Source organism: Anomaloglossus baeobatrachus, chromosome 8, assembly GCF_048569485.1.
Source record: "Anomaloglossus baeobatrachus isolate aAnoBae1 chromosome 8, aAnoBae1.hap1, whole genome shotgun sequence".
Classification (NCBI taxonomy): domain Eukaryota; kingdom Metazoa; phylum Chordata; class Amphibia; order Anura; family Aromobatidae; genus Anomaloglossus; species Anomaloglossus baeobatrachus.
The window spans coordinates 29,657,390-29,680,293 of NC_134360.1; the positions used below are offsets into that span (position 1 = coordinate 29,657,390).

Here is a 22,904-nt window from a genome sequence, read left to right on the forward strand (position 1 = left end):
CCGAGACCAGAAGCCAAAGGGGTCCACGGCTACAGCTGCCCTTGCCGATGACTACACCAACAACCGGGCCCCTGAGGCCAGGAGAGCGGCCACCAGCAGCACCTGGAGAGGGGGTAAGATGAACTCTGCGACTGCCCCACCTGCCCCTAGACTGCAGGGGGTGTCCCCCTCAACTCCCCTCTCCAGGCCCGTGGCGGAACCAAGACGGTGCCACCAGTGCAACCTACCTGGACACTTCAAGGCCATGTGCCCTCAGCGTCCCAAGGCCCCGGCTCCGTCCCCGTCCCAAGGGCCGCCCAAGGTGTATTGTGTGGGTGGGGGTGGTGGTAGGTCCCTGGACAGCTTCCAACCTGTCACCGTCGGCCGGTCTGTGACCATAGGACTGCGAGACAGCGCCTCGGAGGTGACTCTGGTGCGGCCTGAGATGGTGTCCCCCCAAGACTTGATCCCTGGAAAAACCCTCGCTGTCTCCGGGATTGGAGGCACTGACCCGGCGCTGCCTGTTGCTGACATTTATGTGGACTGGGGCGCAGGGCGAGGGGTGAGGGAGGTGGGGGTAACTGATCGGATCCCCGCAAACGTGCTACTTGGGACAGATTTGGGGCAGATAACCTCCCAGTTTGGGCCCCAACCAAGGGCTGAACCTTCAGCCAGTACTGACATGACTCCTAACAATGTTAATGTGTATTCTATGAATGATGTGAGGGAGGAGGGAGTGAACTCTGATATTTCTGCTTGCATAGACACCATAGACACACACACAGCTGCAGCTGTGACAGGGGAGGGGGTCAGAGAAAGGTGTGACAATGCCTCTACAAGTAATCAGCCTGTGAGCTGGGATCTGTTGCCCTCTGCAGGGATAAGCAGAGAGCAGGGTGCTGCAGGGGGAGGACCAGTGTGTGGGGTGGGGGCTACCACAGCAAATGTGGGGTCCCCAGAGATTTCACAGCGGGGTTCTGTTGCTGCAGGAGGGGAACAGGCAGGTGACATTGGGGCCGGTCCAGGAGCGGAAGTGCTCCCAGGTAAGATCTCGGTGCATGGTTCCCCCACAACCGGGGTGTCAGGAAGCCAGGTAGGTCTGCCTGAACCGGCGACTTGGTCAGGCACGGAGGAGGAGCAGGCACGACCCACGGTCGCAGCGGCTGTGGCCGCTGTCACCCGCAGTGGGAGTGCTGGAAGCCAAGGGGCCTCCCGGAGGTCCGATAGCTCTTCCCCTTCTGACCAAGTGGCAGCCGAGTCAGGTGGAGGCCAGGACACAGGTCCCGGGGTACTGACTGAAGATGTGACAGTCTCGTCGATTCTGGCCACATCTAGTCAGGGGTTTCAGGCAGCGTTAGAGGCTGACGACAGCCTGAAAGCTCTTAAGGAGCAGGCGGCACAGCCTCCCTCGGACTCGGACCCGGAGCGAGTGGTCTGGGACCAAGGACGGCTGTACCGGGCCACGGTCCAGCAGGGTTCACCGGAGGCGTGGCCCAGGGACCGACAGTTAGTGGTACCCTATCCGTTCCGGACGGAGTTGTTGCGGATCGCACATGAGATTCCGATGGCCGGACACCTAGGGATCGCTAAGACCAAGGCCAGGTTAAACCAGCATTTCTACTGGCCAAAAATGGGGGCCGATGTGGCTGCCTACTGCCGTTCGTGTGAAACCTGTCAGAGAGTGGGGAAGGCGGGGCCACACCCCAAAGCCCCACTGGTATCTCTGCCAATCATCGATGAGCCTTTCAGGAGGGTGGCTGTGGATCTGGTCGGCCCGCTGGCCATCCCCAGCAGCTCCGGGAAACGCTTCATACTGACGGTAGTGGACTATGCCACCCGGTACCCAGAAGCAGTGGCCTTGTCGTCCATTCGGGCTGACAAGGTGGCCACCGCATTGCTGGAGATTTTCTCCCGAGTGGGTTTTCCCCAGGAAATGCTCACTGACCGGGGGACCCAATTCATGTCCCAGCTGATGGAGGCCCTCTGTAAGCAAGTCCAGGTGCGACATCTGGTGGCCAGCCCGTACCATCCACAGACTAATGGCCTGTGCGAGCGGTTCAATGGCACCTTAAAGCAGATGCTTAAGATGTTGGTCGACTCCCATGGGCGTGACTGGGAGCGGTATCTCCCACACCTGTTATTTGCTTACCGGGAGGTTCCACAGGCCTCAACAGGATTCTCACCGTTTGAGCTCCTGTACGGGCGACGTGTGCGGGGCCCCCTGGCTCTGGTGAAAGAGGCTTGGGAAGGGGATTTGGCCACCCCTGGAGTGTCGGTTATCGAGTATGTCATGCGCTTCCGGGACAAAATGCAGGCCTTGACGCAACTGGTACACGACAATATGGCTCAAGCCCAGGCCGATCAGAAGCGTTGGTACGACCAGAACGCTCGTGAGAGGACCTACCAAGTGGGTCAAAAGGTGTGGGTACTGGTCCCCGTACCACAGGACAAGCTTCAGGCAGCCTGGGAAGGCCCATACCTCGTGTACCAGCAGCTCAACCCTGTAACGTACCTGGTCACCCTGGACCCTGCCCGTGGAAGGCGGAAGCCCTTCCATGTGAACATGATGAAGGCACATCATGAGCGGGAGGCATGTGCGCTCCCCGTGTGCAACCTGCCCGAGGAGGGAGAAGCGGAAACCCTCTTGGATATGCTAGCCCAGGTTAGGGCAGGCGGATCCATTGAGGATGTGGAGGTTGGCCACCAGCTCTTGGAAGACCAACGGTCCCAGCTGTGGGCCACCCTCCTCCCCTTCCGGGGGTTGTTTACCAACCAGCCCGGAAGGACTGACTTGGCTGTCCATCACGTGGACACTGGGGATCATCCCCCGATCCGGCGTTCAGCATATCGGGTCTCCCTGGAGGTGCAGCAACACATGCGCCAGGAGATTGACGAGATGCTGAAGCTGGGGGTGATCCAGGCATCCAACAGCGCTTGGGCCTCGCCTGTAGTCCTCGTCCCTAAGAAGGACCGAACCACTCGGTTCTGCGTGGACTACAGGGGGCTCAATGCGGTCACGGTCGCCGATGCGTACCCAATGCCACGCATCGATGACCTGCTCGATCAGTTGGCCGGGGCTCAGTACCTGACCATCATGGATCTGAGCCGGGGATATTGGCAGATCCCCCTGACTCGCAAGGCCAGGGAACGCTCTGCCTTTATTACCCCATTTGGACTGTACGAGTCCACGGTGATGCCATTCGGGATGAGGAATGCCCCTGCCACTTTCCAGCGGATGGTCAACACCCTGCTCAAGGGACTTGAAGGGTACGCGGCCGCGTACCTGGATGACATTGCCGTCTTCAGTCCCACCTGGGAGGACCACCTAGAGCATCTAGCACAGGTGCTCAGGCGGATCCACCGGGCAGGTTTGACCATCAAGCCGGGAAAGTGTCAGCTGGCCATGAGCGAGGTCCAGTACCTCGGTCACCGGGTAGGTGGGAGAACACTGAAGCCCGAGCCTGAGAAAGTGGAAGCCATCGCATCCTGGCCCACCCCCAGGACCAAGAAGCAGGTGATGTCCTTCTTGGGGACCGCTGGGTACTATAGGAGGTTTGTTCCATGCTATAGTAGCCTGGCAAAGCCCTTGACGGACCTCACCAAGAAGAAGCTGCCCTCTGCAGTCGATTGGACAATGGACTGCGAGACAGCCTTCCGGGCCCTAAAGGACGCCCTGTCCAGCCCGCCCGTGCTACAGGCAGCCGACTTCACGCGGCCGTTTGTAGTACAGACCGACGCCAGTGACTTCGGCCTCGGTGCGGTGCTCAGCCAGGTGGACTCTGCGAGCCAAGAGCACCCAGTCTTGTACCTGAGCAGGAAGCTGTTACCAAGGGAAGTTGCCTATTCCACGATGGAGAAGGAGTGCCTGGCCATAGTGTGGGCCCTGCAGCGTCTGCAACCCTATCTATACGGGCGCCACTTCATCGTGGAGACGGACCACAATCCCCTCAGCTGGTTGCACACCGTCTCTGGGACGAATGGGCGATTGTTGCGATGGAGCCTTGCGCTCCAGCAATACAACTTCACCATTCGCCACAAAAGGGGCCGTGACCACGGTAACGCAGACGGGCTGTCCCGACAAGGAGAGGTCGCGGACGGGCGCACGGGGGAACACCGGAGTGTGCTGCCCCCTAGCGCCCTCAAAAGGGGGGAGGTGTGAGGCAAATCCCGGGATATGAAGATGAATTATGACTCCAGTCATAATCCCTCATCACTCCCTGGCAGTGCCCTCCTCCCTTCTTGTTCTCAGTGTTCCACTTACACCTCCATGGCCATGTCCTGTGATATGGAAATGAGATGATGTGGGAACAATGGACACAGGATGACTCCCTGCCGTGACCCTGTAGTGGGGGCTGCTAGCTAGTTAGCAAGGCTATGGAAATAGCCAGACAGAACGACTCCAGTAAAAAATGGTTCATATCTCGCAAGCCATATTTCCGATAAATATGGCAACCATAAAAATGGTGTCTCCGCATGCGGACGATGCCGGCACACCCTTTTTATGGGAGCAGGACATTGGGAAATGCCCCAGGCGTGATATCAGCCAATGGGGAACTGGCAGACAGGTCATGAGTCCCCTCGTTCTGTAGCTAAATTCATAACTGTCACAATGAGAGCATTGGCGTCCGCCTACGACGCTCCCAGGCAAAGTTATGGCCCATATTCCATGTTGTGGATTGTCCATAACTCAAGCCAGGGGTGGAGCAGTGCTCCCTCTGAGGTCACTAAGGTAGGAGGGGACCTGGATTTGCCCAGGTTGATAACCCTACTTCGGCCATTTTCCAGTGTTCTTTCGCTGGGGGTCACGTGCAGGAAACATCTGTGGGAGTTCCTAGAAACCTGGTCTACAGCGCCCCCCTGTGGCCAGACGCACAAGGTAACTGATTGAATTGCATACCTGTTTGTAAAACATGCTTTATCTGTAACTGTACTCTGACATATGTATATTCTGTAGATTCCCTATTGTATATATTGTAGTTTCTAGTGTGCTTTAGGCTGATTAAATTATATAATTAATCTTGGGCTGTTCTGTTATCTCGATCTTGAATCCCACGTCTGTGTGTTCGGCTAATAGTTACCGTAAATCGGTTGGTGGCAGCGAATTGTGCCAAGGATTATTGTGGGGAGGCCAGTGAGATTCGGGGAGATTTTATATATTCCGCCCGCGGAGGTCGGGGGAATATATACCTTACTCTCACCGGGGACCCTTCAATAATCGGCATAAGTAGTATAGCGGCCTCCTTGCTTATGGTCGGGCAATTCCATAATTGGCCTGACTATAAGAGGGGCGCTAGAGAGCGCGTCACGTGCTCTGTCTGTCGGTCGGGAGGTATAAAGGAGGGGTGACCCCCACTTGTTACCCCCCGATTGTGACGTACTGGTAGCCAGCGCGGGGGATTTCTGAGTGACCCCCCCGGTGGTTTGTGACACGGCCCTTGGGACAGTAAGTCTGGACGGTCTGGTAGTGCCCACGGTTGGCCGACCGTGAGATGCCACAGATCCGGGTACCACGACCTCCTCGGCCAGTCTGGGGCGACGAGTATGACGCGGCCGCAATCGGATCTGATCTTGCGTAACACTCTGGGCAAGAGTGCCAGAGGTGGAAACACATAAGGGAGCCGGAACTGCGACCAATCTTGCACTAAGGCGTCTGCCGCCAGAGCTCTTTGATCGCGAGACCGCGCTATGAAGGTCGGGACCTTGTTGTTGTGCCGAGACGCCATTAGGTCGACGTCCGGCACCCCCCAGCGGCGGCAGATTTCCTGAAACACGTCCGGGTGAAGGGACCATTCCCCTGCGTCCATGCCCTGGCGACTGAGGAAGTCTGCTTCCCAGTTTTCTACGCCCGGGATGTGAACTGCGGATATGGTGGATGCTCTTTCCTCCACCCACATCAGAATCCGCCTGACTTCCTGGAAGGCTTGCCGACTGCGTGTCCCTCCTTGGTGGTTGATGTATGCCACCGCTGTGGAGTTGTCCGACTGAATTCGGATCGGTTTTCCTTCCAGCCACTGCTGGAAGGCTAATAGGGCAAGATACACTGCCCTGATCTCCAGAACATTGATCTGAAGGGTGGATTCCTGCTGAGTCCACGTCCCTTGAGCCCTGTGGTGGAGAAAAACTGCTCCCCACCCTGACAGACTCGCGTCTGTCGTGACCACTGCCCAGGATGGGGGCAGGAATGATCTTCCCTGCGATAATGAGGTGGGAAGAAGCCACCATAGCAGAGAATCCTTGGCCGTCTGAGAAAGGGAGACTTTCCTGTCTAGGGAAGTTGTCTTCCCGTCCCATTGGCGGAGAATGTCCCATTGAAGTGGACGCAGATGAAACTGCGCGAACGGGACTGCCTCTATTGCTGCCACCATCTTCCCTAGGAAGTGCATGAGGCGCCTTAAGGGGTGCGACTGACCCTGAAGGAGAGACTGCACCCCTGTCTGTAGAGACCGCTGCTTGTCCAGCGGAAGCTTCACTATCGCTGAGAGAGTATGAAACTCCATGCCAAGATACGTTAGTGATTGAGTCGGTGCCAGGTTTGACTTTGAAAAGTTGATGATCCACCCGAAAGTCTGGAGAGTCTCCAGCGCAACATTCAGGCTGTGTTGGCATGCCTCTTGAGAGGGTGCTTTGACAAGTAGATCGTCCAAGTAAGGGATCACCGAGTGTCCCTGAGAATGCAAGACTGCTACCACTGCCGCCATGACCTTGGTGAAAACCCGTGGGGCTGTCGCCAGACCAAATGGCAGAGCTACGAACTGGAGATGGTCGTCTCCTATCACGAAACGTAGAAAACGTTGGTGCTCTGTAGCAATCGGCACGTGGAGATAAGCATCTTTGATGTCTATTGATGCAAGGAAATCTCCTTGAGACATTGAGGCAATGACAGAGCGGAGGGATTCCATCCGGAACCGCCTGGCGTTCACATGCTTGTTGAGCAGCTTTAGGTCCAGAACAGGACGGAACGAGCCGTCCTTTTTTGGAACCACGAAGAGATTGGAGTAAAAACCTTGCCCTTGTTCCTGCAGAGGAACAGGGATCACCACTCCTTCTGCTCTTAGTGAGCACACCGCCTGCAGAAGGGCATTTGCTCGGTCGGGATGTGGGGAGGTTCTGAAGAACCGAGGCGGAGGATGAGAACTGAATTCTATCCTGTACCCGTGAGACAAAATGTCTGCTACCCACCGGTCTTTGACCTGTGGCAGCCAAATGTCGCAAAAGCGGGAGAGCCTGCCACCGACCGAGGATGCGGAGGGATGAGGCCGAAAGTCATGAGGCAGCCGCCTTGGAAGCGGTTCCTCCGGTTGTTTTCTTGGGGCGTGAATGAGCCCGCCAGGAATCAGAGCTCCTTTGCTCCTTCTGAGTCCCTTTGGACGAGGAGAATTGGGTCTTGCTGGAGCCTCGAAAGGACCGAAACCTCGACTGCCACTTCCTCTGTTGAGGTTTGCTTGATCTGGGCTGGGGTAAGGAGGAGTCTTTACCCTTGGACTGTTTAATGATCTCAGCCAATTGCTCACCAAACAGTCTGTCTCCAGATAGTGGCAAGCTGGTTAAACATTTCTTGGAAGCAGAATCTGCTTTCCATTCCTTTAACCACAAGGCTCTGCGCAAAACCACAGAGTTGGCAGACGCCATTGAGGTACGGCTCGTAGAGTCCAGGACAGCGTTGATAGCGTAAGTCGCAAACGCAGACATTTGCGAGGTTAGGGACGCTACTCGCGGCACTGCTGGACGTATGATAGAGTCCACTTGTGCCAGGCCAGCTGAAATAGCTTGGAGTGCCCACACGGCCGCGAATGCTGGAGCAAACGACGCGCCGATAGCTTCATAGACAGACTTTAACCAAAGGTCCATCTGTCTGTCATTGGCATCTTTAAGTGAAGCCCCATCTTCCACTGCAACTAAGGATCTAGCCGCAAGCCTGGAGATTGGGGGGTCCACCTTTGGACACTGGGTCCAGCGTTTGACCACGTCAGGGGGAAAGGGATAACGTGTATCCTTAAGACGTTTGGAGAAACGCTTATCTGGATAAGCATGATGTTTCTGGACTGATTCTCTGAAGTCAGAGTGGTCCAGAAAAGTACTCAATTTACGCTTAGGATACCGGAACTGGAACTTCTCCTGCTGTGCAGCTGCCTCCTCTGCTGAAGGGGCTGGGGGAGAAATATCCAACAGTCTATTGATGGTCGCTATAAGGTCATTTACCATAGCGTCACCATCAGGGGTATCTAGATTGAGAGCGGTGTCAGGAGTAGATTCCTGATCACCCACCTCTGTCTCCTCATACAGAGCCTCGTCTCGCTGAGACCCTGACCAGTGTGATGACGGCGAGGGTCTTTCCCAGCGAGCCCGCTTAGGCTGCCTGGGACTGTCATCCGAGTCAGAGTCTTCAGCCTGTGATGCCTGGGACCCCCTTGAAGTACGGATTAGTTCCAACTGAGGGGGACCGGGGAGCATAGACACAGCAGTGTCCATGGTCTGAGAAACTGGCCTGGACTGCAAGGTTTCCAGGATTTTTGTCATAGTCACAGACATCTTATCAGCAAAAACTGCAAATTCTGTCCCCGTCACCGGGGCAGGGTTCACAGGCGTCTCTGCCTGGGCCACTACTACCATAGACTCTGGCTGACGAAGTGGCACAGGGACCGAACATTGCACACAATGGGGGTCATTGGAACCTGCCGGTAGATTAGCCCCACATGCGGCACAAGCAGTGCATACCGCCTGTGCCTTGGCACCCTTGCGTTTTGCGGATGACATGTTGTTGTCTCCTCAGAGCAATGAGGGTATAAGCCAAGAAGCGACTGTACAGTGCAATATAAATATATATGGTACAGAGAAAAAATGCACCAAATAACACTGTGGCACTAGTGGGGCCAGCACTTATGTGCAGCTTACCGCCCGCATAAACGCGGGTGTGTGGTCGCCAGAGTCCCTTGTCTGAGTCCCCCAGAGCCTGTGTCCGTTCTCCAGCCAGACTGCATGCAGGAATGGCTGCCGGCGTCCTGTGGAGAGGGGCGGGCCCTGGGCGTGTTGAGACCAAGAGCGGGAAACTTGCGTCCCCACTGTGCCCAGTGAGAGGGCTGGAGCATGTAAATAAGGCTCCAGCCCTCGGCGCTGCCTATTGCACAGCGTCTCTCCCTTTCCCTGATTGACAGGGAGGGGGCGGGAACGAACCGTAACTAGGCCGCAAAAGCCGGGGACTAGATTTATGAGCGCTGCCGCCGTAAAAGCGCGGGCAGCGCGAGTCCCCGGCGCACTACAAGTCCCAGCGGCGCCGCCGCTCCCGGAGCGGCCGGCGCGGTAGTTCCCAAGACATAAAATCACTCAGCTAAGCTGCAGTGACTCTAACCCGAGCGCGCAGCGCTAGTGCCCCCGGCGCACTAGCACACCCAGCAAGCCTGGAGTGTGCGTGGCCTGTCTGTGCGGGGACACAGAGTACCTGAACGTTGCAGGGCCTTGTCCCTGACTGTACTCAGCTCCTCCAGCAGGGTCTCTGGGTCTGTGGATGGAGCTCGGCCTCAGGGTTTGGGGGCCGGTAAGATCCCACTTCCACAGAGCCCCTCAGGGGGATGGGGAAGGAAAGCAGCATGTGGGCTCCAGCCTCCGTACCCGCAATGGGTACCTCAACCTTACAAACCGCAAGTGGGGTGAGAAGGGAGCATGCTGGGGGCCCTATATGGGCTCTTTTCTTCCATCCGATAGAGTCAGCAGCTACTGCTGACTAAACAGTGGAGCTATGCGTGGATGTCTGACCTCCTTCGCACAAAACAGAAAACTGGTGAGTCAGCGATCCCACTGGGGGTGTATAGCCAGAGGCGGAGGGGCCTTACACTTTTTGGTGTAATTGCTTTGTGTGGCCTCCGGAGGGCAGTGCTATACACCCAATCGTCTGGGTCTCCCAATGGAGCGCCGAAGAAATCTTGACTGTGTGCACACTGCACCTGTTAGCATTCAGAAGTCTTCAATATCAAAAGACCAGAAAAGCTCTTCAAATTGGTCCAAGCTCTAGTGCTGGCCATGGCCACCAGTAAGAAAGGAATGACGTCTGCAACGTTTGGTGTACGTGTGCTAATAGAAGTGAGTGGAGAGAGAATGTTTGCGACCTCTGCAAGTAAGTCCCATCATAAAAACCCACGTCCGTACCTGTGGCGGATACAACTCGAGGGTGCACTCTACACAGGCTGTCATTCCTGGTAAAATAACCCGGGCGTTTCCTTTAAATCCTTCCGTACCGCCGTCAATCAGAGGAATCACTGAACCTTGCTGCAGCACTCCATCCTCGTAGTTCAGAAGAGACATCTAGAAAATAAAAAAGTGAAAAAGTTAAAAAAAAAAAAAAGGAGGGAGGAAGAAAAACAGATTGGTTTCTATGGGCAAACTCAAATTGTAGGCACTACAATGGGGATCATTACACAAGCGCATCAGATGGGCATTGCGGTGTCCCCTTCAAAATTGGGGATCCAAGTCTCCATATTGCACAGAGGATCTGCAGCCAGCCCCCATTTACTTAAATAAAGCAGCCCCAGAAAAACTGGAATCGCTCCTGTGCAGAGGAGTGGGCTCGGAGGGGGTCCCAGAGGACAGACCATTTGTGACCATAGATATATGCATCGCCACTTGCAGAGATGAGACGATCCCTTTTAATGGGAACTTGTCACTAGTTTCTTCACTATTAAACTAAAAAGTCTCCCCTTTTTTAGCTCCTGGGCTGCATTCTATGAAGGTGCACCTTGTGCCCTGACTCCCCTTGTAGACCCCAAAAATAACTTTATAAAAGCTGACCGCCATGTATGCTAATTACCTGATCTAGTCGGGTGGGCGTCCTCTTTTTCGGTTCCTGTATCCACTCCTGCCGCTGTTCGCTGTCCTCCTTACTTAATTGACATGATGACGCCTCCGTCATCATCCACGTTGCTCTTTCAAACCTCGCGCCTGGGCAGAGTCATGTCCGCTCGTGCATGCGCAGCTCGCTCTGCCTCATCGCTGGCAGAGCTGTAAACATAGCTGCCTTCGCGTGCGCCGGCGAGCTATTTGCGCAGGCGCGAGATTATAGTCGACGCTGTGTATGGCGTCACTGCGTCATCCTCGTACCCGACCTAATCGTCGTACCTGCGCATTTAGCTCACCGGCGAGGGCAGCTATGTTTTCTGCTCTGCCCACGATATGGCAGAGCGAACTGCGCCTGCGCGAGCCAACAGAACTGCACAGGCGTGAGATTTTAAAGAGCAACATGAACGATGACGGAGGCGTCATCTACGTCAATCAAGAAAGGAGGACGGCGAACAGCGGCAGGAGCTGAAAAAAAGGACGCCCACCCGACTAGATCAGGTAATTAGCATACGTGGCGGTCAGCTTTTATAAAGTTATTTTTGGGGTCTGCAAGGGGAGACGGGGCGCAAGGTGCACCTTCATAGAATGCAGCCCAGGAGCTGCAGAAGGGGACCCTTTTAGTTTAATAGTAAAAAAACTGGTGACAGGTTCCCTTTAAACATTTCCAGTTACCGACATATTAGTGATTTGCATCTCAGACACTTTGGATAATAGTAATGTTACCAGCATCCCATTCAACCAGCGCCGGGCGATAATGGAATCCAGACCGCACACGATAATATGGAAATCTGCAGAGGAGAGAAGAGGAGAGACCCCCGTCACACCCAGAACAGAGGCCTACACTGAGAAATGGTATTATATAATGTGGGGCGATCCTTACCTCTGTAAAAGGATTCGTCGTAATCTTGAATTTTACTGTAATGTCTTCATTTTGCAGGAATTAAGGAAAATAATTAAATGGTATATTAGTATACGGCCTAGGAAAAACTGTGCAAAGGATCCGGACCGAAAAGTCATAGCATTTTGTAATGAAAAGGGACATTCTAGGCAAAACTGATACAGTAATTGGGCGATACATGAAGGATGCAAATGAAAAATCCCTGTGTAAAGCGCACAGAAGGCACCGGCCCAGGTTCAGGTCTGGAGTTCGTTCTATACACCCACGCCCAAAGTGTGTCATGCAGGTATGCCACATGTCAGGAAGTGGTTAATGGGTCTCTAGGATCATCTGTAATCTGTGTCGGAGCCTGGCGATGTCTGTAAAGGATACGGTGTGACACAACAGTCAGGTATTCTGCTGTTTATAAACTCAGCCGCCACCTCGGCTTTTGGTCTTCCAACATCTTTAGGCCTGAAAAGTAGAAGAAGCAAGTATATAAAACTGCACTGTAAGGTTCTGGAAGACTAGTCCCCTGCCGAGGAGACTGGAGGCTGCTGTTACGATCTTCCAATGAATCGGTAATAATCTTCGGTGAAGAACGAGAGGAATACGTCTCCACCGGAAGTGTTATTTGGCCAGTCTAGGGAGTGAGTGGACTTGTCTTAACTTGTAGTATCCCCCTGAGGAAGCTGGCTAATTTTTGTGGTATTACCGGTAAGAGTTGCGAAACGTACGTTGGGGTCTTATGGGGTGGATTTTTTTTTTCTTCAATCAGTATACATTGCATTATCTCGGCTTTTGTTACCCTCAATATGGATTATTTTAACATGTGCATTTACACTATGTTATCATTATGATTGGCATGGATTTCATATTTGTCTATGCCAAAATATCTCTTTGTTGGTACATTCTGGGATTTTTTGCACTTGCACTTTAGTATTAAACTATTCCAGGTATACTGCTTTTCTACTTTTTACCCCCCCTCCTCATACTACCTAGGATACACCACTAACATGAACCACAGATGTCCACTGTCCGTTTGTTCTAATTAACATTTGTCTCTTTTTGATACTAATATTGTTATTGTGATTAAAAACTGATTAACTTTTTCCAATAATAAATTTTTGCGTGTTACACTCCTTACTCTCCTGTTTGTGTCAATAGGATAAAAAGCTGAAGGGGGAGAATACAGATTGAGTGAACGGGATTGCTTCCATAGCAGCTACCATCTTGCCGCACAGTGTGTGCCGCCTACTGACACTAAGCTAAGCCTGATGATCTGTGTGCCAGTTGGTGGGGAGTAGCTAGCCTTTTATTGCTAGTGTCAGCGGCATACACCCATCGTCTCCTGTGCCCCCCATTGAACCGATCGAGAAATAAAAGGACCTACAAAGGTTGGAGAACTTTATATTAGGTGGACTATACCGTATTTTTCGTTTTATAAGACGCACTGTATTATAAGATGCACCCCAAATTTAGAGGAGCAAAAAAGGAAAAAATAATTTTTAATGTTAAAATGATGGTCCATGTTATAATCCTAGTACATCTTAATCCTAATGCTCACCGGTGGTGGAGCGGCTCAGGAAGGTTACAGGAGGCCGGGTAGGCGATGCTGTGGGCTCAGAGGAGGGGGTATTGCAGCTCAGGAGGGTCAGCAATACTGCAGGCTCAGGGGTGTGGCGGCGGATGCCATTGATCTGTCGGCAGGCTGTGGGGGGTGACACTGTAGAGGAGCGACTCAAGAGGCTCACAGGGCCGGGGACTCACAGGGCCGGGGACTCACAGGGCCGGGGACTCACAGGGCCGGGGACTCACAGGGCCGGGGACTCACAGGGCCGGGGACTCACAGGGCCGGGGACTCACAGGGCCGGGGACTCACAGGGCCGGGGACTCACAGGGCCGGGGACTCACAGGGCCGGGGACTCACAGGGCCGGGGACTCACAGGGCCGGGGACTCACAGGGCCGGGGACTCACAGGGCCGGGGACTCACAGGGCCGGGGACTCACAGGGCCGGGGACTCACAGGGCCGGGGACTCACAGGGCCGGGGACTCACAGGGCCGGGGACTCACAGGGCCGGGGACTCACAGGGCCGGGGACTCACAGGGCCGGGGACTCACAGGGCCGGGGACTCACAGGGCCGGGGACTCACAGGGCCGGGGACTCACAGGGCCGGGGACTCACAGGGCCGGGGACTCACAGGGCCGGGGACTCACAGGGCCGGGGACTCACAGGGCCGGGGACTCACAGGGCCGGGGACTCACAGGGCCGGGGACTCACAGGGCCGGGGACTCACAGGGCCGGGGACTCACAGGGCCGGGGACTCACAGGGCCGGGGACTCACAGGGCCGGGGACTCACAGGGCCGGGGACTCACAGGGCCGGGGACTCACAGGGCCGGGGACTCACAGGGCCGGGGACTCACAGGGCCGGGGACTCACAGGGCCGGGGACTCACAGGGCCGGGGACTCACAGGGCCGGGGACTCACAGGGCCGGGGACTCACAGGGCCGGGGACTCACAGGGCCGGGGACTCACAGGGCCGGGGACTCACAGGGCCGGGGACTCACAGGGCCGGGGACTCACAGGGCCGGGGACTCACAGGGCCGGGGACTCACAGGGCCGGGGACTCACAGGGCCGGGGACTCACAGGGCCGGGGACTCACAGGGCCGGGGACTCACAGGGCGGCAGGCTGCGGGGGTGACACTGCAGTAGAGCGACTCACGAGGGTCACAGGATGGAGGGTCACAAGACAGGGTGTCTCGGCGGTGGGTGCCATTGATCTGACTGTGGGCTCCTTTGAATCCCCCGAACATGGATTACCAGGGCGGCAGTGGTGGAGTGGGTCATAGGAGGCAGGGTCACAGAAAGCGCTTAGGGGTGTCACGGTGGGCACCACTGATCTGCGGGCGGGCTATGCGGGTGTCACAGGACGGGAAGTCTCGGCGGCGAGTGCATTGAGCTGATTGCAGGCTCCATTGAATCACCTGCAGTTGACGTGAGGTGGAGCGTATACAAATAGGACTCCGCGGCAATTTTCTTAAAGTCCATGACGTCAATCTGCACACGCGCCGCCTCTGCGGCCATTTTCTTGAAGTTCATCCCGTCAACCGCGGGCGATTCAATGGAGCCAGCAGTCAGCTCAATGCACCTGCCACCGAGATGCCCCCGTAGCCCGCCAGCAGATCAGTGGCGCCCACCACGACACCGCCGAGCGCGTCCTGTTACCCTGTCTCCTATGACCCCGCTCCACCACCGCCTCCCCAGTAAGCCATATCCGTTTTGTAAGACACACCCCATTTTACCCCCAGCTTTGGGGGAAAAACTGCATCTTACCATCAGGAAAATACAGTAACTTATGGATGTCAAAAGGAAGGGGGGTCTCAAATCTAAGCCCCTAACAGAAGGCCAGTTCAGACACGAATAGTGTTTGTGCAGCGCCATCTGGTGGTCATTCATATCTGGTGATAACAACCCAGTCGGCTGCTGAGCAATTTCAACGGAGATGATAAAATAAGAAAAATGCGTCTCCACTTACCGGAATAAGAACTGTCTGTTTAAATTAGAAACATCTATGGTGTCCATATCGATGACATGGATCTGTCGAAATCCTGAGAGGGCCTGATGAGAGAAGAGACGTCAGTCACTGATTGATGGCTGCCTTTTCATGCTGCTTGAAACCACAAAGAAGAATGAAATCACATTGGGCTGCCTCGCTGCAGAAAGCTACACCGGAGGGCTTCATGGAGAGGATAGTCTGATTGACAGAGGTCTCCCAGATAGCATAGACGAAAAGAAGTAACAATGCAACGCATCCCTTTAAACTCCGCGCTCGGTGCCCGGCTAGTGTTCTCATAACCGCTCCATAGTTTCATATTAAAGGCACTGTCTGCACAGAACAGCAGGTCAGGCCAAGCCCAACGCTCAGTGCATCATGGTGCGGCCAGACATTTACCTGCACCTTCCCACCTGCTTGTATTCCCCTCTTTGATTGACAGCTGCTTGGTTTGAACAGTCATTCCGTGCCGACAGATTCCATTTAAGACTCACAGTCTATCCCAAAAGTGAGTACACCCCTCAAATTTGTGTAAATATTTTATTATATCTTTTCATAGGACAATACTGCAGATCTTACCCTGTGATACAAGGTACAGTGTCAGTGTGCAGCTTGTATACAGTGTCAGTGTACAGCTTGTATACAGTGTCAGTGTGCAGCTTGTATACAATGTGCAGTGTCAGTGTGCAGCTTGTATACAATGTACAGTGTGCAGCTTGTATACAATGTACAGTGTCAGTGTGCAGCTTGTATACAATGTACAGTGTCAGTGTGCAGCTTGTATACAATGTGCAGTGTGCAGCTTGTATACAATGTACAGTGTCAGTGTGCAGCTTGTATACAATGTACAGTGTCAGTGTGCAGCTTGTATACAATGTACAGTGTCAGTGTGCAGCTTGTATACAATGTACAGTGTCAGTGTGCAGCTTGTATACAATGTACAGTGTCAGTGTGCAGCTTGTATACAATGTACAGTGTCAGTGTGCAGCTTGTATACAATGTACAGTGTCAGTGTGCAGCTTGTATACAATGTACAGTGTCAGTGTGCAGCTTGTATACAATGTACAGTGTCAGTGTGCAGCTTGTATACAATGTACAGTGTCAGTGTGCAGCTTGTACAACAGTGTAAATTTGGTGTCCTCTAAAAAACGCAACACAGCCATTAATGTGTAAACCGCTGGCAACAAAAGTGAGTACACCCCTAAGTGAAAATGGCCAAATTGTGCCCAATTAGCCATTTTCCTTCCTCAGTGTCATGTGTTACAAGGTCTCAGGTGTGAATGGGGGCAGGGATGTTACATTTGGTGTTATCTCTCACACACTCTCTCATACCGGTCACTGGAAGATCAGCATGGCTCCTCATGGGAAAGAATTCTCTGAGGATCAGAAAGAAAGAATTGTTCCTCTACATAAAGATGGCCGAGGCTATAAGACGATTGCCACCACCCGGACACTGAGCTGCAGCACGGTGGCCAAGACCATACAGCGGATAACAAGACAGGATCCACGCAGAACAGGCCTCACCATGATCAATCACAGAAGCTGAGTGCACAAGGTCAGCGTCATATCCAGAGGTCTTCTATTCAGAATAGATTAACGACTGCTGCCAGCATTTCTGCACAGGTTATAGGGGTGGGGGGGGGTCCACCTGTCAGTACTCAGACCATACACCACACACTGCACTACACTGCTCTGCATGGCTGTCATCCCAGAAGGAAACTTCTTCTAAAGATGATGCACAAGGAAGCCGCAAACAGTTTGCTGAAGACAAGCAGACTGAGGACCTGGATTACTGGAACTGTCCTGTGGTCTGATGAGGCCAAAGTAAACCTTTTTGGATCAGATGGTGTCAAGCGTGTGTGGAGGCAACCAGGTGAGGAGGACAAAGACAAGTGTGTCCTGCCTACAGTCAGGCATGGTGGTAGGAGTGTCATGGTTTGGGGCTGCCGGCTGTGGGAGCTCCAGTTCATTGAGGGAACCATGAATGCCAACATTTACTGTGACATACTGAAGCAGAGCAAGATCCCCTCCATTCATATCTCAACATAACGACTCCAAACACCTCCAAGACCACCACTGTCTCGCTACAGAAACTGAGGTTAAAGATGCTGGACTCGCCAAACGTCTCCAGACCTAAACCCTATGGAGCATCCTTGGGGCCTCCCCAAACGGTAGGTGGAGGAGTGCAAGATCTCTAACATCCACCAACTCCGGAATGTCATCACAGAGGATGGAAGAGGATCCAACGGCTCCTGTGAAGCTCTAGTGACCTCCAGGCCCAAGAGCGTTAAGGCCGTGCTGGAAAATAATGGTGGCCACACAAAATATTGACACGTTGGGCACAATTTGGCCATTTTCACTTAGAGGTGTACTCACTTTTGATGCCAGTGGTGTAGGCATTACTGGCTGTGTGCTGAGTTATTTAGTGAACACCAAATTTCCCCTGTTTCACAAGCTGCACACTGACACTGCACATTGTATCACAGGGTCAGATCTTCAGGGTTGTCCCATCAAAAGATATACCGTAGTAAAATATTTACAAAAATGTGAGGGGTGTCCTCACTTTTGCAATATACTGTACCTTGGTGCAATGAGAGCGCCCATCTACATTTGACATTGCGCATAGTTCATGCAAGCTAAACCTAGTGACCGCTTCCCTTTATAGATGCACAGACAGAACATAGAATAAATTACCAGATTTTTGAGGAGTTCACACCCCAATCCCCCAGCTCCAACAACCAGTATTTTACAGGTTTCTAAGAGAAACTGCAGAGACTGGAAAGAGAGAAACAGATTAGTGCAAAAACACGCAACAGCAAAAAAGAAACCAGACCCGAAATATTGCAGGGAGCGGCCGCGGCTCCGAACATGCAGTGCAATCGAGAGTAATACACCACTTTACAGTGAAGGGATCTTTACAACCCCCTTTTTTAAGATAAACAATGATTTATTTTTTTTTTTTCAAAGATAAATACAAGGATTTTTTTTTTAAAAGATTAAAAAAAAACCTTTGTATTTATTTTTTAAAAAAAAAAAATCTTTGTATTTATCTTTAAAAAAAAAAAAAAATCATTGTTTAAAGATTTTATTTTAATTTTTTTTTTTTTTTTTTAAATATGTTAGTGAAGCACATTACATCATTACAACACATTGGGGGCAATTTAGTAAATAAATAAAGAAATAAAAAAATAAATAAATAAAAGTTCTCAAAAATATAGACAACCTTGTTCAGAAACATTTTTACACGCCAACCCTGTATCTACACGTTCTACTCATCTCTGGGGTCTGTCTTTTTTTGTTTCCTCATTAGGAGAAGATAAAGGGTAACAGTATACAGTGAGTAATAAGACACTTTCTTAAAGGGAACCAATCTCCAGGATTTTCGTATATAAGCTAAAGCCAGTGCTATACCGGCACTATCAGGCTGATTCTATACATACCTGTAGTGGTCAGCTCGGATGTTTAGGTTTTGAAACCCAAGAAAGTAAAGTTTATAAAATCAGCAGCTTCTTGAGTGACAGTAGCTGAGGATCAGATAATATCTGGGGGGGTTTCAGAGTTATCCCCCCCTCTGTTATGCTAATCCTAAGTATTATACAAACGATTCCCTTTTCACTTGCAGGACCTGTGTGAGGTCATACCCATGTGACCAGAAGAGGCGGGGAAACAACATTTTTCTGTTGACTGAGGTCCCACCCCTTCTGGTCACATGGGTATAATTCAATTAGCAAAATACCAGGGGGACCCACAGTATCCACAAGAGTAAATAGCTGGATCCAAAAGGAGCACACAATGGTCTGAACACAAAAAAGACCTAAAACATAACTTTTAATAAGTACCAATTAAAAGAGCTAGCGCTCAAAGAATGATTAAAACCAGTGAAGCGATGATATAACTCATGCTCTGCAAGAGGGCATCAGATATAGCCCAAGTCAAACCACCATACATAGGTCCTTATCACAGTGGTATCATATAAACCAGGAAAAATCCAGGAACACCCCGATAGGTGCCTAGAGGATGTTTGACAAAAATATAACACACTTACACCCACTACCCCTTAATGTAGTACTCCAACCTTAAGGCTATGTGCCCACGCTAGAATGTCCCTGCGGATTTTTTTGCCTGAAAATCCGCGACTTTCGCGGCAAATCCGCACCCGCAGATTTGCCGCGGATTTTTTTTTTTTTTTTTTCCCCATTCAAAGCCAAAAATCCGCACCAAATCTGCACCAAACAATTGACATGCTGCAGATTTTTCCGCATCAAAATCCGCGGCAAATCCGCCGCGGAAAAATCCGCAGCATGGGCACAGCATTTCCAAAATGCCATTGAAATGGCTTGGAAGTGCTGCTGCTGCAGATTTTCGGCAAATCCGCGGTAAATCCGCGGCAAAATCCGCGGTAAATCCGCGGTAAATCCTGTAGCGTGGGCACATAGCCTAAGGGAGGAAGGAGGGGGGGGGGGGAAATGAGAGTGTGCTACAAATGCTGGCAAAATGCTGGCAATACAGATCAGATTAACATGGCATAATTAAATCCCATATAAGAGGGAACCAAATGCTGATCATGCACAGAGGATCAGGGTATAAAACGTAATACGTCCTGTGATGGAACAATCTTACCCAGTCCTATAGAGAAAAGGGCGACTAGAAGTACATCATGGCTTATGGGGAAGCTGTCAACCAGCTATTTTAGATCCCTCAGGAATGCCATGAAGAAATCACCTCCATACTGTTGAGAAACACTCACTCCCTCATGGGGAACAATCATCAGGGGAGTTCAGGTGAAGATTACTGGGCACTGTCCATTCATCACTTATCTTGCAGTATTGTCATGCCCAGTGACACACAAGTATCCACATGTCAAGGTACAAATTCAAAGCGGCACCTATCGGGGTGTTCCTGGATTTTTCCTGGTTTATATGATACCACTGTGATAAGGACCTATGTATGGTGGTTTGACTTGGGCTATATCTGATGCCCTCTTGCAGAGCATGAGTTATATCATCGCTTCACTGGTTTTAATCATTCTTTGAGCGCTAGCTCTTTTAATTGGTACTTATTAAAAGTTATGTTTTAGGTCTTTTTTGTGTTCAGACCATTGTGTGCTCCTTTTGGATCCAGCTATCTACTCACATGGGTATGACCTCAGCACAGGTCCTGCTCAAGACAAGTGAATTATTTATATAATACTTATGTTAATTCTAACAGGGGGAGGAGATAAGTATGCATACCCCCAGATATTATCTGATCCTCAGCTGCTGTCACTCAAGAAGCTGATGATTTTATAAACGTTACTTTTTTGGGTTTCAAAACCTAAACATTCGAGGTGACCACTACAGGTATGTATAGAATCAGCCTGATAGTGCCAGTATAGCACTGTATGTAAAGAATCAGCCTGATAGTGCCAGTATAGCACTGTATGTATAGACTCAGCCTGATAGTGCCAGTATAGCACTGTATGTATAGACTCAGTGTCACAAACCACCGGGGGGGGGTCACTCAGAAATCCCCCGCGCTGGCTACCAGTACGTCACAATCGGGGGGTAACAAGTGGGGGTCACCCCTACTTTATACCTCCCGACCGACAGACAGAGCACGTGACGCGCTCTCTAGCGCCCCTCTTATAGTCAGGCCAATTATGGAATTGCCCGACAATAAGCAAGGAGGCCGCTATACTACTTATGCCGATTATTGAAGGGTCCCCGGTGAGAGTAAGGTATATATTCCCCCGACCTCCGCGGGCGGAATATATAATATCTTCCCGAATCTCACTGGCCTCCCCACAATAATCCTTGGCACAACTCGCTGCCACCAACCGCTTCACGGTAACTATTAGCCGAACACACAGACGTGGGATTCAAGATCGAGATAACAGAACAGCCCAAGATTAATTATATAATTTAATCGCCTAAAGCACACTAGAAACTACAATATATACAATAGGGAATCTACAGAATATACAGTTATGTCAGAGTACAGTTACAGACAAAGCATGGTTTACAAACAGGCATACACAGTTCAATCAGTTACCTTGTGCGTCTGGCCACAGGGGGGCGCTGTAGACCAGGTTTCCAGGAACTCTCTCACAGGTCTGTCCCAACCAGGCCCCCGAGCAGAAGAACGCTGGAAAATGGCCGAAGTAGGGTTATCAACCTGGGCAGATCCAGGTCCCCTCCTACCTTAGTGACCTCACAGGGAAGCACTGCCACTCCCCCTGCATGGATCAGAATTATCCAGCAAAGGGGATATTGGCCATAACTTTGCCTGGGAGCGTCGTAGGCGGACGCCAATGCTCTCATTGTGACAGTTATGAATTTAGCCACAGAACGAGGGGACTCATGACCTGTCTACGAGTTCCCATATGGCTGATATCACGCCTGGGGCATTTCCCAAGCTCCCCCTTCCATAAAAAAGGTGTGCCAGCATCGTCCGCCTGCGCAAACACCATTTTTATGGTTGCCATATTTATCGGAGATATGGCTTGCGAGATATGAACCATTTTTTACTGGAGTCGTTCTGTCTGCTAGTTCCATAGCCTTGCTAATGAGATACAACTCTTGTTACAGGGTGACGGCAGGGAGTCATCCTGTGTCCTTTGTCCTAAAGCCACCTAATTTCCATATCACAGGACATGGCCATGGAGTTTGTTGCTAAACCAGTTGTGTGAAGGAAAGGGGGGGTGACACCAGGAGAGGGCTTCCTGACATACTTGAATATCATGATTTATCGTCATATCTCCGGATTTACCTCACACTCAGCCTGATAGTGCCAGTATAGCACTGTATGTATAGACTCAGCCTGATAGTGCCAGTATAGCACTGTATGTATAGAATCAGCCTGATAGTGCCAGTATAGCACTGTATGTATAGAATCAGCCTGATAGTGCCAGTATAGCACTGTATGTATAGAATCAGCCTGATAGCGCCAGTATAGCACTGTATGTATAGACTCAGCCTGATAGTGCCAGTATAGCACTGTATGTATAGAATCAGCCTGATAGTGCCAGTATAGCACTGTATGTATAGAATCAGCCTGATAGTGCCAGTATAGCACTGTATGTATAGAATCAGCCTGATAGTGCCAGTATAGCACTGTATGTATAGAATCAGCCTGATAGCGCCAGTATAGCACTGTATGTATAGACTCAGCCTGATAGTGCCAGTATAGCACTGTATGTATAGAATCAGCCTGATAGTGCCAGTATAGCACTGTATGTATAGAATCAGCCTGATAGTGCCAGTATAGCACTGTATGTATAGAATCAGCCTGATAGCGCCAGTATAGCACTGTATGTATAGAATCAGCCTGATAGTGCCAGTATAGCACTGTATGTATAGAATCAGCCTGATAGTGCCAGTATAGCACTGTATGTATAGAATCAGCCTGATAGTGCCAGTATAGCACTGTATGTATAGAATCAACCTGATAGTGCCAGTATAGCACTGGCTTTAGGTTATATACGAAAATCCTGGTGATTGGTTCCCTTTAAAAGTATTGTTGCTAAAAACCATTCATCACCTATGCACCAGGTAGGAGATAAATATATGATCAGTGTCTCGGAAAGTGAATGGAGCGAGGGTAAAGTATGCGGATTTCTGCACCATTCCTCCAGGGAGCTTTAGGACTCCCCCATTGTCGTGATTGATGGAGGACCCAGTGGTCAG

At 51.5% G+C, this 22,904-nt stretch overlaps 1 protein-coding gene across 4 annotated transcripts in view; it reads right to left on the reverse strand.

Moving 5' to 3' along the window:
- Positions 1–22,904, reverse strand: part of UBA3 (ubiquitin like modifier activating enzyme 3) — a 135,778-nt gene that overhangs the window by 100,574 nt on the left and 12,300 nt on the right. For all 4 annotated transcript variants that reach the window (XM_075320701.1, XM_075320704.1, XM_075320700.1 and 1 more), the window contains 6 exons: positions 17,935–18,015; positions 15,223–15,305; positions 12,077–12,157; positions 11,687–11,730; positions 11,530–11,594; positions 10,120–10,275 (listed from right to left, as the gene is read on the reverse strand). In XM_075320701.1, coding sequence (XP_075176816.1) covers positions 10,120–10,275; positions 11,530–11,594; positions 11,687–11,730; positions 12,077–12,157; positions 15,223–15,305; positions 17,935–18,015 — 510 coding nt within the window. The remainder of the gene's footprint in view (positions 1–10,119; positions 10,276–11,529; positions 11,595–11,686; positions 11,731–12,076; positions 12,158–15,222; positions 15,306–17,934; positions 18,016–22,904) is intronic.